The 13,480-nt window shown below is 46.9% G+C and overlaps 1 protein-coding gene across 2 annotated transcripts in view; it reads right to left on the reverse strand.

Annotated features, from left to right (window-relative positions):
• DENND5B (DENN domain containing 5B) overlaps positions 1-6,220 on the reverse strand; it is a 198,461-nt gene extending 192,241 nt beyond the window's left edge. For both annotated transcript variants that reach the window (XM_082257218.1, XM_082257217.1), the window contains exon 1: positions 6,004-6,220. In XM_082257218.1, the coding sequence (XP_082113344.1) occupies positions 6,004-6,115 (112 nt within the window). In that variant the 5' untranslated portion in view covers positions 6,116-6,220. The remainder of the gene's footprint in view (positions 1-6,003) is intronic.
• Between the last annotated feature and the right edge of the window lie 7,260 nt (positions 6,221-13,480).

The raw sequence follows: 13,480 nt of genomic DNA on the forward strand, positions 1-13,480 counted from the left end.
ACGACTTGTAGGGTGTGGGTCCTCGGGCCCTACCTTGAGTCTTGAGAGGGGGTGGATATGGCCTTTTGGCTTGGTCTGCCCTCTCTCATGGGGTCTCCCTTCGGGGGAGCCCCACTTAGTACTCGGTGGGGGCTGTTTCGGCAGTCCCCCTGAAGAACGGGGTCAGTCTGGTTCCGGCCAGACAGACCATGAGTACCTTAAATCCCTGTCAGGAGTCTTGCGCCCCGGGGGATCGAGGTTCGGGTCCTACCTCTTCGGAGGGAAGACCATTTGTTCGCACACCCTGTGCACTTTTTGTGTTCCTCACGTTTGTGTGTGTGCACTTTTTTATGCACCGGGTGAAGTCTTTTGAGTGTGTTTCACACGCTACGGGCTTTAAAAAAAAAAAAAAAAAAAAAATTGGGCAGAAAACGCTTGATGCAAGCAAAGCAAATTTAGTTCTGGAGCTTTATTTAAAGCGGAGTTTCAGGCTCCCCCAAAAAAAATTTAAAAGTCAGCATCTACAAATATTTTAATAAACTTTTAATAGGACATTTACCTGTCCAGGGATCCAGCGATGTACTCACCCAAACCAATTCTTCAATCAGCTTTGGGTGCAGCCACCGGCATCTCTAGTAAAGGGAACGGGAAGTGAATCATTGTAGCTTTACAGCCGGTGTACTACCGCACATGTGTGAGCCGCGCTGCGCCTTGTGAATGGTCCCATACTCTTCTGGGACCTGCAATGTGTCCCAGCAGACTGCAGGGGAAGGAGGTGGTGCCAATTTCCGGCTCAGATCTCCGCATGGATCTGAGCCAGAACTGAGAATGGGTACCTGTCAAAACCAGGTACCCACTCATCCCAAAAAGTGTCAAATGTGGCAGCTTTGAACTTTAATGGCCAGAAAAAAATATTTTTCTGGCCAATGGAATGAATTAAACGCTCAAGCGCTTTATGTGCCTACACGTATTACACACGTTTACAAGCGTCAAGCTTTTTTCTGTCAAACACTGACCCAAGAGGAAAGGCATCTAGGAGAGCTGGCTAAAATGTCCTGTGTGCATGAGGCCCGAATGTGTTTTCAATGTCATTTTGGTGCAGTTCTGGATTCCCGATTTCCAGCATGCACCGGTGAAACATGGACATGCTTGCATTTATTATGAAAAAAAACTGGGGATGCATTTTTATACCGGGCACCAAAGATGCTACATGCAGGACTTTTCAAAACACAGTGTGAAAGGGGCCTAAGCTCAACTCCACACAAACTGATACATAAACAGGTAAAATACACTGATCAAAAAAAGGTAAAGGAACACTTTGAAAACGCACCAGATCTCAGTGGGGAAAAATCTCATGCTGGATATCTATACTGATATAGACTGGGTAATGTGTTAGGAATGAAAAGGATCAAACATTGATGGAAATGAAAAAGATCAATCTACAGGGGGCTAAATTCAAGTACACCCCAAAAACCAAAGTGAAAAAATTATGCAGCAGGCTAGTCCATTTTGCTGAAATTTCATTGCAACTCAAAATGGCACTCAGTAGTTTGTATTGCCCCCACATGCTTGTATGCGTGCCTTTCAACATCAGGGCATGCTCCTAACGAGACAACGGATGGTGTCCTGGGGTATATTCTTCCCAGATCTGGACCAGGGCATCACTGAGCTCCTAAACAGACTGAGGTTCAACCTGGTGGCATTACTAATAAATAAAAATAAATAAATAAAGTCCAAAAATATATCCCACAGTTTTACAAATTGGCCTAAACTGATAAAAATCCCTTTTTTTTTTAAATGTTATTGGTAAAATGTTTTATAGCAGAAAGTAAAAAAAGATTGCGTTTTTTTTTTTTTTTTTCAAAATTGTTGCTCTTTTTTTCTTTATAGCGCAAAATTTAAAAAAACCACAGAGGTGATCAAATACCACCAAAAGAAAGCTTTATTTATGGGAAAAGAAAGGACATCAATTTTATTTGGGTACAGCATCGGACGACCGCGCAATTGTCCATTAAAGCAACAGTGCCGTATTGCAAAAAATGGTCTGGTCATTAAGGGGGTAAAACCTTTCCGGAGCTGAAGTGGTTAAAGGCTGCACGATCCTGGATAAAATGAGAATCACAATTTTTTTGCTTAGCATAAAGATTGTGATTCTCTCACGATTCTCGGCAGAACATCATCTTTCACAATATTTAAAAAAAAAAAATTGGACTAATTTTACTGTTTAGTTTTTTTTTTTTTATTTATTTATTGAAGTGTATTCCCCCAAAAAATTGCTTCTGAAAGACCACTGCGCAAACACAGCGCAACATAAAATACTGCAATGACCGCCATTTTTTTCTCTAGGGGGAAAAAAAAAAAAAAAAACGTACATAATTTTGGGGTTCTAAGTAATTTTCTAACAAAATACTGATTTTAAAAAGAGTTGTAAAGGCAGAAGGCTTTTTTTTTTTTATCTATGCATTAAGATAAAAAGAATTCTGGTTATAGCATTCCCCCCAGCCCCCCTAATGCTTACCTGAGCCCCATTTCTTTCTAGTGATGTCCACAAGTCCCTCAGCCATCCGGGACTCTCCCTCCCGATTGGCTGAGACACGGCAGTGGCGTCATTGGCTCCAGCAGCTGTCAACGTCAGTAAGCCAGCCAATCAATCAGAAGAAGGGGCGGGGCCAGACAGCAGGTCCATATCTGAATGGACACATGGAGCTGCAGCTCGGCTCGGGTGTCCCCATAGCAAGCTGCTTGCTGTGGGGACACTCGATAGGAGAGATGGGCCAGAGCACCGAAGAGGAACCCGAGAAGAGGAGGATCCAGGCTGCCCAGTGCAAAACCACTGCACAGAGCAAGCATAGCATGTTATTTATAAAAAAAAAAAAAAAAAAAAAAAAAAAAAAAAAAAAAACAAACACACACCACACACATGCGAGACTTTACAATCACTTTAACTTGTAAGCTACAAATGTCAGAAAAACGCAGAGGGAGTGATTTACTTAAATGAAAGTGCAAAATCTGGTGTAGCTCTGCATAGGAGCCAATCAGCTTCCAGGTTTTATTGTCCAAGCTTAATTGAAGAAGCTGATTGGTTACCATGCACAGCTGCACCAGATTCTGCACTCTCCAATTTTAGTTAAATCTCCCCCTTAGTCTTTAAGTGGTTAAACTGCCCTCCTTTACAGACAGAAGTTCATCCCCTGGATCTAAAAGAACCAACTGATATAATGTTTTCAATTTTATCTCAGTGCTGAACAATTTTGTGATAAAATCTTTGCTGGCTGCCTTTATTTATTTTTTGATAGCTGTTAGCAGAGAACGGCTCTGCACTGAATCGTGGAAATGCCGGATTAGGATCGTGAAAGTGCTGCGTAAACTGTTGGCGCTATATAAATCCTGTATAATTATAATAATCGTATTCCCCTTCGCTCCTCCCCCCGTATCTACAATCAAGATTATGTAGGGAGGGGAGGAGGAGCTGGGCCAGCATAGAAAGTATTTACACACAGGAAAGGGCTATGACATGCAGGGAGGGAGGGGACTGTGCTTTGGAATAGACGCCTCCTGGAGTAGGCAAATTTTCGAGCAAGCTGCAAGGTACATTGCAAGTCAAAATATCATATGTGGAAAGAAGTAAATGAGACTTTCACTGAACATTCCCTGTTATATATATATATATATATATATAAACAAACTTCCTTTTCACAATTTTTCATCCTTTATTACATTTCAGTGCTGCTGATCTCCTACAGACTTATACTTTACCATATGCTGCCTTAGAATCTGTTTCTATATCATTGATCACGGTCAGAAAAACTTGCCAGTTGGTACTTTAAATAGCACAGTCACAATAAAAATATGGATGGGTGTTTAAATGAACGACTTCCAGAGCTACCACCCTCACCCTCCTTTACTACTTGGGAAAACTTTGCTGGATGTATTGTTATTCCAGCTCTGAGTCACAAGGTAAGGCAGCAAGGATAAGGGGAATGGATCTGGAGCGTTTACACTGAGAATGGCATCGCCCACACCTTCCTGACATGTCCCTATATGTCATTAACATTGCTTTTTATGGGATCCCACACATCGCTTTACATGTATCTGCCAAGGGATTGTCACCCCTGCTTCCCTTCCCTCCCACAATATAGTGATGCTGACAGAAGCCAGGTGCTGGAATAAATCCTCCTTCCTGTGTGTGCCCAGTACCCTCTTATCATGGCATCTCCTCTGTAGCCTGCATGCCCACCTCCCACTACTGAACCATATCATTAGACACATGAGAAACTCACTGGGAAGGATTCAGTCCAGGGTCACACCGCTCAATCACTGGATGCCAGCTATACCTACAGAGTGCCAAACACTTCCCACATAGGAAATAATACAATGTTACTTTACCTAAATGTTTACAATGACAACAATCATTCCTCAATAACATACAATGTATAAAGTAACATGTGCTGTAGGAAAAAAAAAAATGAGAATCACAGTATGCCAACACTGACCATCTTCAATACACATAACCACCCTCCCACACCCCAAAACACATACCCTCCACCTGTACCAACCACACATAACACCCCCCCTTACCAATCACACATCACCATTCCCCCCCAGCAACACAACACCCCCCCCCCCACCCGGAACCCCAACACACATACCCCCTGTACTCAACACACATGCCTCCTTGGCACACCATCACAAATAGCCCACTGGTACCAAACACACAACCCCCCAGTACCATTCATGAATACCCCCCTAGTACCCCATTACACATACCCCCCGTTAGCATTCATGAATACCCCATCACACATACCCCCGATACCATTCATGAATACCCCCCTGGTACCCCATTACACATACCCGCCTGATACTCCATTGCATTAACCCAACCCCCCCCCCCCATACCCCATCACACATCCCTCCAATCCTCCAGTACCCCATCACACATCCCTCCAATCCCCCAGTACCCCATCACACAAGCCCCTCCAATCCCCCCAGTACCCCATCACACAACCCCCTCCAATCCCCCCAGTACCCCATCACACAACCCCCCAATCCCTCATCATATACCCCATCAGACAACCCCCTCCAATCCCCCCTGGTACCCCAATCAGACATCCCCCCCTCCAATCCCCCCAGTACCCCATCACACAACCCCCTCCAATCCCCCCAGTACCCCATCACACAACCCCCCAATCCCTCATCATATACCCCATCAGACAACCCCCTCCAATCCCCCCTGGTACCCCATCAGACATCCCCCCCTCCAATCCCCCCAGTACCCCATCACACAACCCCCTCCAATCCCCCCAGTACCCCATCACACAACCCCCCAATCCCTCATCATATACCCCATCACACAACCCCCTCCAATCCCCCATCAGACAACCCCCTCCAATCCCCCCTGGTACCCCATCAGACATCCCCCCCCTCCAATCCCCCTGGTACCCCATCACACATCCCCAGGTACCTCATCACACATCCCCCCCCAACCCCCATCACACATCCCCCCCCAAACCCCCCAGTACCCAATCACACATCCCCCCAATCTCCCCGGTACCCCATCACACATCCCCCCCAAACCCCCCAGTACCCCATCATACATCCCCCCCCAGTAATCCATCACACATCCCCCCAATCTCCCCGGTACCCCATCACACATCCCCCCAATCTCCCCGGTACCCCATCACACATCCCCCCCAAACCCCATCACACACCCCCCAATCTCCCCGGTACCCCATCACACATTCCCCTTCACACCCCCCCAATCTCCCCGTACACCATCACACTGTCACCCCCCCCCCCAATCTCCCCGTACCCCATCACACTGTCACCCCCCCCCCCCCCCAATCTCCCCGTACCCCATCACACATCCCCCCTGGCAGTCTCAGACCCTGGCACACCAGGGAACCCAGATCACCATTCTGTAGACATTGTGGCACAGCACAGGATGAGTCCTCCTCCCGGTACAGCTCAGTACCCCCCCCCCCCCCTATTCTTCCCGGTGTGTGCCCAGCCAGTCCCCTGTCTCACCGGCCAGCTCATCCGGCTCCAGCCCGCTATCCGCGTCCGTCCCGCAGATCACGAAGTAATGGGCCAGGCGGCACGGTGGAGCGGCCGAGCCTGCTGCTGGAGAGGAGCTCATTGTCCCGGTGTGTGTGTGATCCCCGCTCCGTCCTCAGCACCGGCCGCCTCCCCGTTCCATGACCACCGGCCACCGATCCGCGTCCCTGCTATCACCTGAATATGCTCAGCGCCACCAGCGGAGTCCACTAGGGGGAGCTGCGGAGCATTAAGCCCGCCTACTGGCGAGAGCCCTGACTACAGGCTAAACCGCGCCTATCGAGGCGGAGTCATTCCAGAAAACCCGCCCACTCTATAAAAATCTGACGTTCAACCACACACCTAAATGCATGAACACGCCCACTGTGTGGCCAGAGGTTCTCCACCGCTGTCTTTAGCGGAAGACTGTGATTTACCATACAGAGCTCTACAGTGTACAGTATATAGACCGCTATATATTTACATAGACATGTGACGTCATTCTGTGCACTGCTATCTGGTGGCTGCCTTGTTTGATTGCCGGGATTAAATGAGTGCTGATACTGGGACACCGATCAGCAATAACATTATGACCACTGACTAGTAATGTGAGTAACATTGGTTATCTCATCACACTGCCACCTGAAACTGAGGGGATATATTAGGCAGCAAGTGAACATGTTGTCCTTGAAGTTGATTTGTTGAAAGCAGAAAAAAGGATAACTTGGGTCAGATTGTAATGATTGGATGATTGGGTCAGATTGTAATGATTGGATGACTGGGTCAGATTGTAATGATTGGATGACTGGGTCAGATTGTAATGATTGGATGATTGGGTCAGATTGTAATGATTGGATGATTGGGTCAGATTGTAATGATTGGATGACTGGGTCAGATTGTAATGATTGGATGACTGGGTCAGATTGTAATGATTGGATGATTGGGTCAGATTGTAATGATTGGATGATTGGGTCAGATTGTAATGATTGGATGATTGGGTCAGATTGTAATGATTGGATGACTGGGTCAGATTGTAATGATTGGATGACTGGGTCAGATTGTAATGACTGGATGATTGGGTCAGATTGTAATGACCGGATGATTGGTCAGATTGTAATGACCGGATGACTGGGTCAGATTGTAATGATTGGATGACTGGGTCAGATTGTAATGATTGGATGACTGGGTCAGATTGTAATGACTGGATGATTGGGTCAGATTGTAATGACTGGATGACTGGGTCAGATTGTAATGATTGGATGACTGGGTCAGATTGTAATGATTGGATGACTGGGTCAGATTGTAATGATTGGATGACTGGGTCAGATTGTAATGATTGGATGATTGGGTCAGATTGTAATGATTGGATGATTGGGTCAGATTGTAATGATTGGATGACTGGGTCAGATTGTAATGATTGGATGACTGGGTCAGATTGTAATGATTGGATGATTGGGTCAGATTGTAATGATTGGATGATTGGGTCAGATTGTAATGATTGGATGATTGGGTCAGATTGTAATGATTGGATGACTGGGTCAGATTGTAATGATTGGATGACTGGGTCAGATTGTAATGACTGGATGATTGGGTCAGATTGTAATGACCGGATGATTGGGTCAGATTGTAATGACCGGATGACTGGGTCAGATTGTAATGATTGGATGACTGGGTCAGATTGTAATGATTGGATGACTGGGTCAGATTGTAATGACTGGATGATTGGGTCAGATTGTAATGACTGGATGACTGGGTCAGATTGTAATGATTGGATGACTGGGTCAGATTGTAATGATTGGATGACTGGGTCAGATTGTAATGATTGGATGACTGGGTCAGATTGTAATGACTGGATGATTGGGTCAGATTGTAATGATTGGATGACTGGGTCAGATTGTAACGATTGGATGACTGGGTCAGATTGTAATGACTGGATGATTGGGTCAGATTGTAATGATTGGATGACTGGGTCAGATTGTAATGATTGGATGACTGGGTCAGATTGTAATGACTGGATGACTGGGTCAGATTGTAATGATTGGATGACTGGGTCAGATTGTAATGACTGGATGATTGGGTCAGATTGTAATGACTGGATGACTGGGTCAGATTGTAATGATTGGATGACTGGGTCAGATTGTAATGATTGGATGATTGGGTCAGATTGTAATGATTGGATGACTGGGTCAGATTTTAATGATTGGATGACTGGGTCAGATTGTAATGACTGGATGATTGGGTCAGATTGTAATGACTGGATGATTGGGTCAGATTGTAATGACCGGATGATTGGGTCAGATTGTAATGACTGGATGATTGGGTCAGATTGTAATGACTGGGTGACTTGGGTCAGATTGTAATGACTGGATGATTGGGTCAGATTGTAATGACTGGATGACTGGGTCAGATTGTAATGACTGGATGATTGGGTCAGAGCAACTCCAGAACTGCAGCTCCTGTTGGATGTTTCCCCTCTGCATTGGTCAGGACCGACCTTCAGTGGTCCAAGGAAGAAAATCGGCCAACCAGCCACAGGGTCATGGACAGCCAGGGCTCTTTGATGCATGTGGTGAGTCAGGGCTGATTTGTGTAGTCCCATCTAATAGAAGAGCTCCAATAGTTCAATGTGCTGAAAAAGTTAATGCTGGTTCCGATAGAAAGGGTAAAGAGGAAGAAAAAATGTTCCTGTTTTTTTATTCATTTTTTTCCCCCTGCAAAGTAAATGTATAATGTGACACTTACCTGCAAATGAAGCCCACGTTGTCCCCTCTGGCGGCCGCATCCATCTTCTGCCGTCTTCCTTCCGGGTCTGCGGACTCCGGCTGTATTACTGGACGGAGCCGCGTGACTTCACTCATGCGCATGCGTGCGGGAGACGCCGGTCACGGCACAGGGCTCTGAAGAAAGGACACGGGCGGCCATTTCTTCAGAGCGCATAAGCCGATAAGGTCATCGGCTGCATGCAATGTAAATATCTCCTAAACAGTGCAAGTTTAGGAGATATTTACAGTACCTATAGGTAAAAGTTCTCAAGGTGGGTTTACAACCACTTTAAACAAAAAACTAAGAGAGGGCACACCAATCCTGCGCATTACCACTATACATGTAGCACCCTACAAGGTAGGTGCTAGGTAAAGTATAGTGGGCCTCGGCTGCCTAACAGCAGGGCCATGATTTCAATGTCTCCCAGGTGTGTCTGCTGAGGGGGGGGGGTCTCCCCACTGGCTCCATGAGCGGATTCTCATAGGGCAGTGGAGGAAACCCAATCAGACTCAGGCCTGTATCTACCCCAGAAGGCAGATTCTACCACAGAGGATTCTGGGAGTTGGTAAAAATTTGAAGGGAACGCATGACGCAGCATCTTTGGCGGGAAGCAGAGTTCCAGGAGGGATAGTATGACTGTCTCTCCTCCTGTCAGAAGAATCAGGTGTCTCAGGCGGCTTGCCTGAGGGAACAGAGTGAGAGCTGAGCTGAGTTGCAGAAGGGATCCGGTGTGCTGAGGACCAGTGGAGATAGAGGGGTTCAGTTCCAGGAAAGCCTTCCAAGGTCATGATTACTGTGAATTACCCCTAGGGGGTCTGCCTAGCGTAGAGGAGACCACTCCGGTGAAGGTCCAAGGGATCCAGGAGCTAGTCAGAGGACCCTGAAGTGTTAGAGGGGGTGCCTAGTTCAAGGAGGACCCTGTAGTAGTAAAGGGGGCGCCAGCAGTTGGGCCCTGAAAAATTAATGTGTGCAGTGTACAGTATTAAGAGTTGCAGCAGCATAAGCAGTTACAAGGAGCTACCTCAGTCAGTGAAGGGCTGGAGGGAGCTGTTCACCAGACTTTTGAGCTAAACAGAGTGTCAGGAATCAAATGTTCTACAGTCCTGGATCTTCTGAGTTAACTTACAAAATAAACAAAACAAAGATGCCAGAATGAATGGTCATTGTCTCAGTTCTCACACTTGGGTTCACAACTTGAGCCCCCGTTCACACTGGGGCGACCTGTGAGGCGACCTGGTCGCCTCACAGGTCGCCGCAGGTCGCCTCCCATAGGGAAGCTGCGGACCCGTTCTGATAGGAGCGACACAAGTCGCTCCGACTCAGAAAAAGGGTCCGGAGCTTCTTTGGGGCGACCAGGAGGCGACAGCCATAGACTTCAATGTTATGAAGTCCGTGGCGGCCGCTCCGAGGTCGCGGCGCGCTGCTCGCACCGCGACCTCGGAGGTCGCGGTGCGAAGTAGCGTCGCCCCAGTGTGAACGGGGGCTAAATGTGTTGGAAGTGCTACCGGTAACAATGGCAGACCCATCTCAGGCTCAAGGACTGGAAATATTGCTACATACAATTTTATGAAACAAGTAATATGCTCACAAATGCATGATCATAACAAGTGTGTCATAAAATACAGATGAGACCGCTTCCAGATCCACACCGCTAGAATAGTGACATGGGAATACCTTTTGGCTTATGGATTTTGAGAGACAAGCCCTCTGAGATGAAGAGAGCTTTTCCCTTGAAGCACATAAGCTGCATTGGACACTGAAAGGTGACACGCTTATTATGATTGTGCCTTTGTGAGCATACTACTTGTTTTACTTGTTTATTAAATTGGTAAAGTGTAAGTGCCGGTTCACACTAGGGCGACCTGTGAGGCGACCTGGTCGCCTCACAGGTCGCCGCAGGTCGCCTCCCATAGGGAAGTTGCGGACCCGTCCTAATAGGAGCGACACACGTCGCTCCGACCTAGAAAAAGGGTCCGGAGCTTCTTTGGGGCGACCCGGAGGCGACCGCCATAGACTTCAATGTTATGAAGTCCGTGGCGGCCGCTCCGAGGTCGCGGCACGCTGCTCGCACCGCGACCTCGGAGGTCGCGGTGCGAAGTAGCGTCGCTGCAATGTGAACTGGCGCTAATAGGTCAGTGCACTCTCTGTTGTTTTATAGTGCTTCTTGAAAAGATACTTATAGTCCTGCGAGTGGCGGCTGGTCCATAAGGGGCACCACCCCCCAAAAGTTCTTAAAGTTTGTTTTCAAATAAGAAAGTTAATCATAGAATGATTTAAAAAAATAAATAACTTATAATATGACTAACATTTTTTAACATCCTAAAGTATCATATTATATTTTATTTAAAAATGAATCGTTCTATGTGTGTGCACGGCGCAGGCCTAATCAGAGCCTGAGGCTCTGATTTGGCTTGTTTTAGGTTGTCTTCAGAGCACAGAGCACTGCGCCCCAAACCCTCCCACTTTTGATTTTAGCGAATCAATACTCATTATTGTGTCACTTCCGGTTTCCGGCTTCTCATCCCGGCCAATCATGAAGCTGAACATTTGGAACCCGGAAAGAAGACTGGGTTAACACGGAAGCCACCGGGTATCAGGGGAGCCATGACTGCTGGAGGGCTTCATTTGTAGGTAAGTATCAGGGCGTCCCCTGGTGAGTGCTGACCTAGTGAGGTTTATTTGCTTCCCCTCCCAAAAATTTTTTTTCGCACCAGCTGCCACTGCTTTGGAATATCTGATAGAAAGTGTCAGAACACAACACACAGTGCATCACAGTTTGCTGTGTATGGGACTGCGTAGGCACAGGCCAGTCAAGATGCCAATGCTGACCAGTGTCTACAGCGAAAAGCGCCTACAATGGGCACGTGATCATCAGAAATGGAGCAATGGAAGAAAGTGGTCCAGTCTGGAGCCAACAAGGATGCTGTGTAGGAGCCCGATGTCCTCCATTCTTTGTTGGGACATCGGTGGCTGGAAGGTTGTAATGATGCATAATGAAAACCTATGGCTTTGTGTATGTAAAAGGCAGGTTTGATCCACCCACTGGCTTGTATACAATTTCTGGGCAATTTTTAGGCATTTTACCAAGGCAACCATGAAGAAACCTGAAGGCACCCCATGGTGCTTGGGCAACCCGGTTCAAAAAAGGCTGACTTGGAGGCTCTGCTACTAACGGTTTGGTACCAGATACCACACTGAATCTTCAGAGGTCAATATTAAGTGGGTGGTCATAATGGTATGGCTGATCAGTGTCTATCCACTACTGATGGCAAGGACAAGGAAAGTACACATCAAAAGGTGTTAACTTTGTTTTGGTGTTCGGGTTAGTTTAGGGGTTAGGATCAACAGTTAGGGTTTGAGCCAAGTGTCTTTGTTCATTTTTGGGGCTTTTTTTTGTGTGTGGTTGGGAGATTTTGCACATTTTTTAACATATTTCAGGCATAAACATTTTTAAAAGTATTCTCAGTAAAGGAAAGCTAGACGCTGGGCAAGATAATGCATGAGAAACTTAACATATGTGCATTTTTCAGGTGCTCCCATCGAAGACTCAACACCATCAATCAATAGATGTCCCCCAGAGTACTCCTTTTCTGCCACAAGATGTCCTCAGTTTTCCAGATTATAATGACAGCCAGCATCATTTCACCCACTTTCTTTTAGCCCAGGTGATCCTGGACCCACTACCGGCCTGTGACTGAGTAGTGAAAGGAGAACTAGCACTCTGCTATCTCCTATCCGCCTATTCATCTACTGATTCTTGTCAGCAGCCACCCCATGTATTCATCTGAATGTGGCCTTAGAAAAAACGAGAACCTAGAATTGGGTTCCCCAGGCAATTTAAAAAGCCAGTGGGTGATTCAGGCCTCCATGCACTAACTTGGAACTGAAAATGCCCTTTTTTTAAAATCTAACTATTCTTAAAAATATTTCCTCTCCACTCCTACCTATCCTGCCAAACCTGTATAAAAAAAATGAGTGTACTTAACTATTTTTAATCCTGTCTTATCATGTGATTCCACAGCTCTCGCTCCCCGGTGTCAGTAAAAGGCTGCTGCAGGGGAGAAGAGATTGCACTGACTGCTGGGCTATTGAGACCTTTGGGTGATGTTACAACTCCCAGAATTCCCAGCCAATGTTGAATGCTTTCTTAAAGAGGGAAGTCAGAGCTGAAGCCTCATGTGACCAGACTACGGATCAACCGATTATCGGCAAAGTCGATATATCGAGGGCTGATATGCACTTTCCCCGATATATCGAAATCGGCTTTTTGATTTACCAATATTGCCGATATTTCAGGAAAGTGCATGTACCGGGTGATGCCTGCAGCTAGAGGCATCACCCCGGTACCGGTGTCCATAGCCGACGGTCGGCTGAGAAGCCGCTTGGCTGTCATTTAAAGGAGTGGGAGAGGACACCCCCCCCTCCCGCCGCCTTCCGCGGCTCGCCCAGATCTCCTGTCCCAACGGAAGACCCGGACATCCTACCTTCACCGCCGCCGTCTGACGGGTCTCCATCTGCACTGCTGCTGTCTGACCGAGTCTCCATTTCTTTGAATTCGGCGCCGCTGAGTACCCAGAAGTAATGTAACGGGTACTGGCGGCGCCAAATACTAAATCTTACAGCATTCAAAACAGCCAAACTTGGCGTTTTGAATGCTTTAAGTGCAGAGGAGGGGTTTGGGGTCTTTTAGACCCCCAGATCCCTC

This window comes from Pelophylax lessonae (genome assembly GCF_965119305.1).
Source record: "Pelophylax lessonae genome assembly, chromosome: 4".
Lineage (NCBI taxonomy): Eukaryota > Metazoa > Chordata > Amphibia > Anura > Ranidae > Pelophylax > Pelophylax lessonae.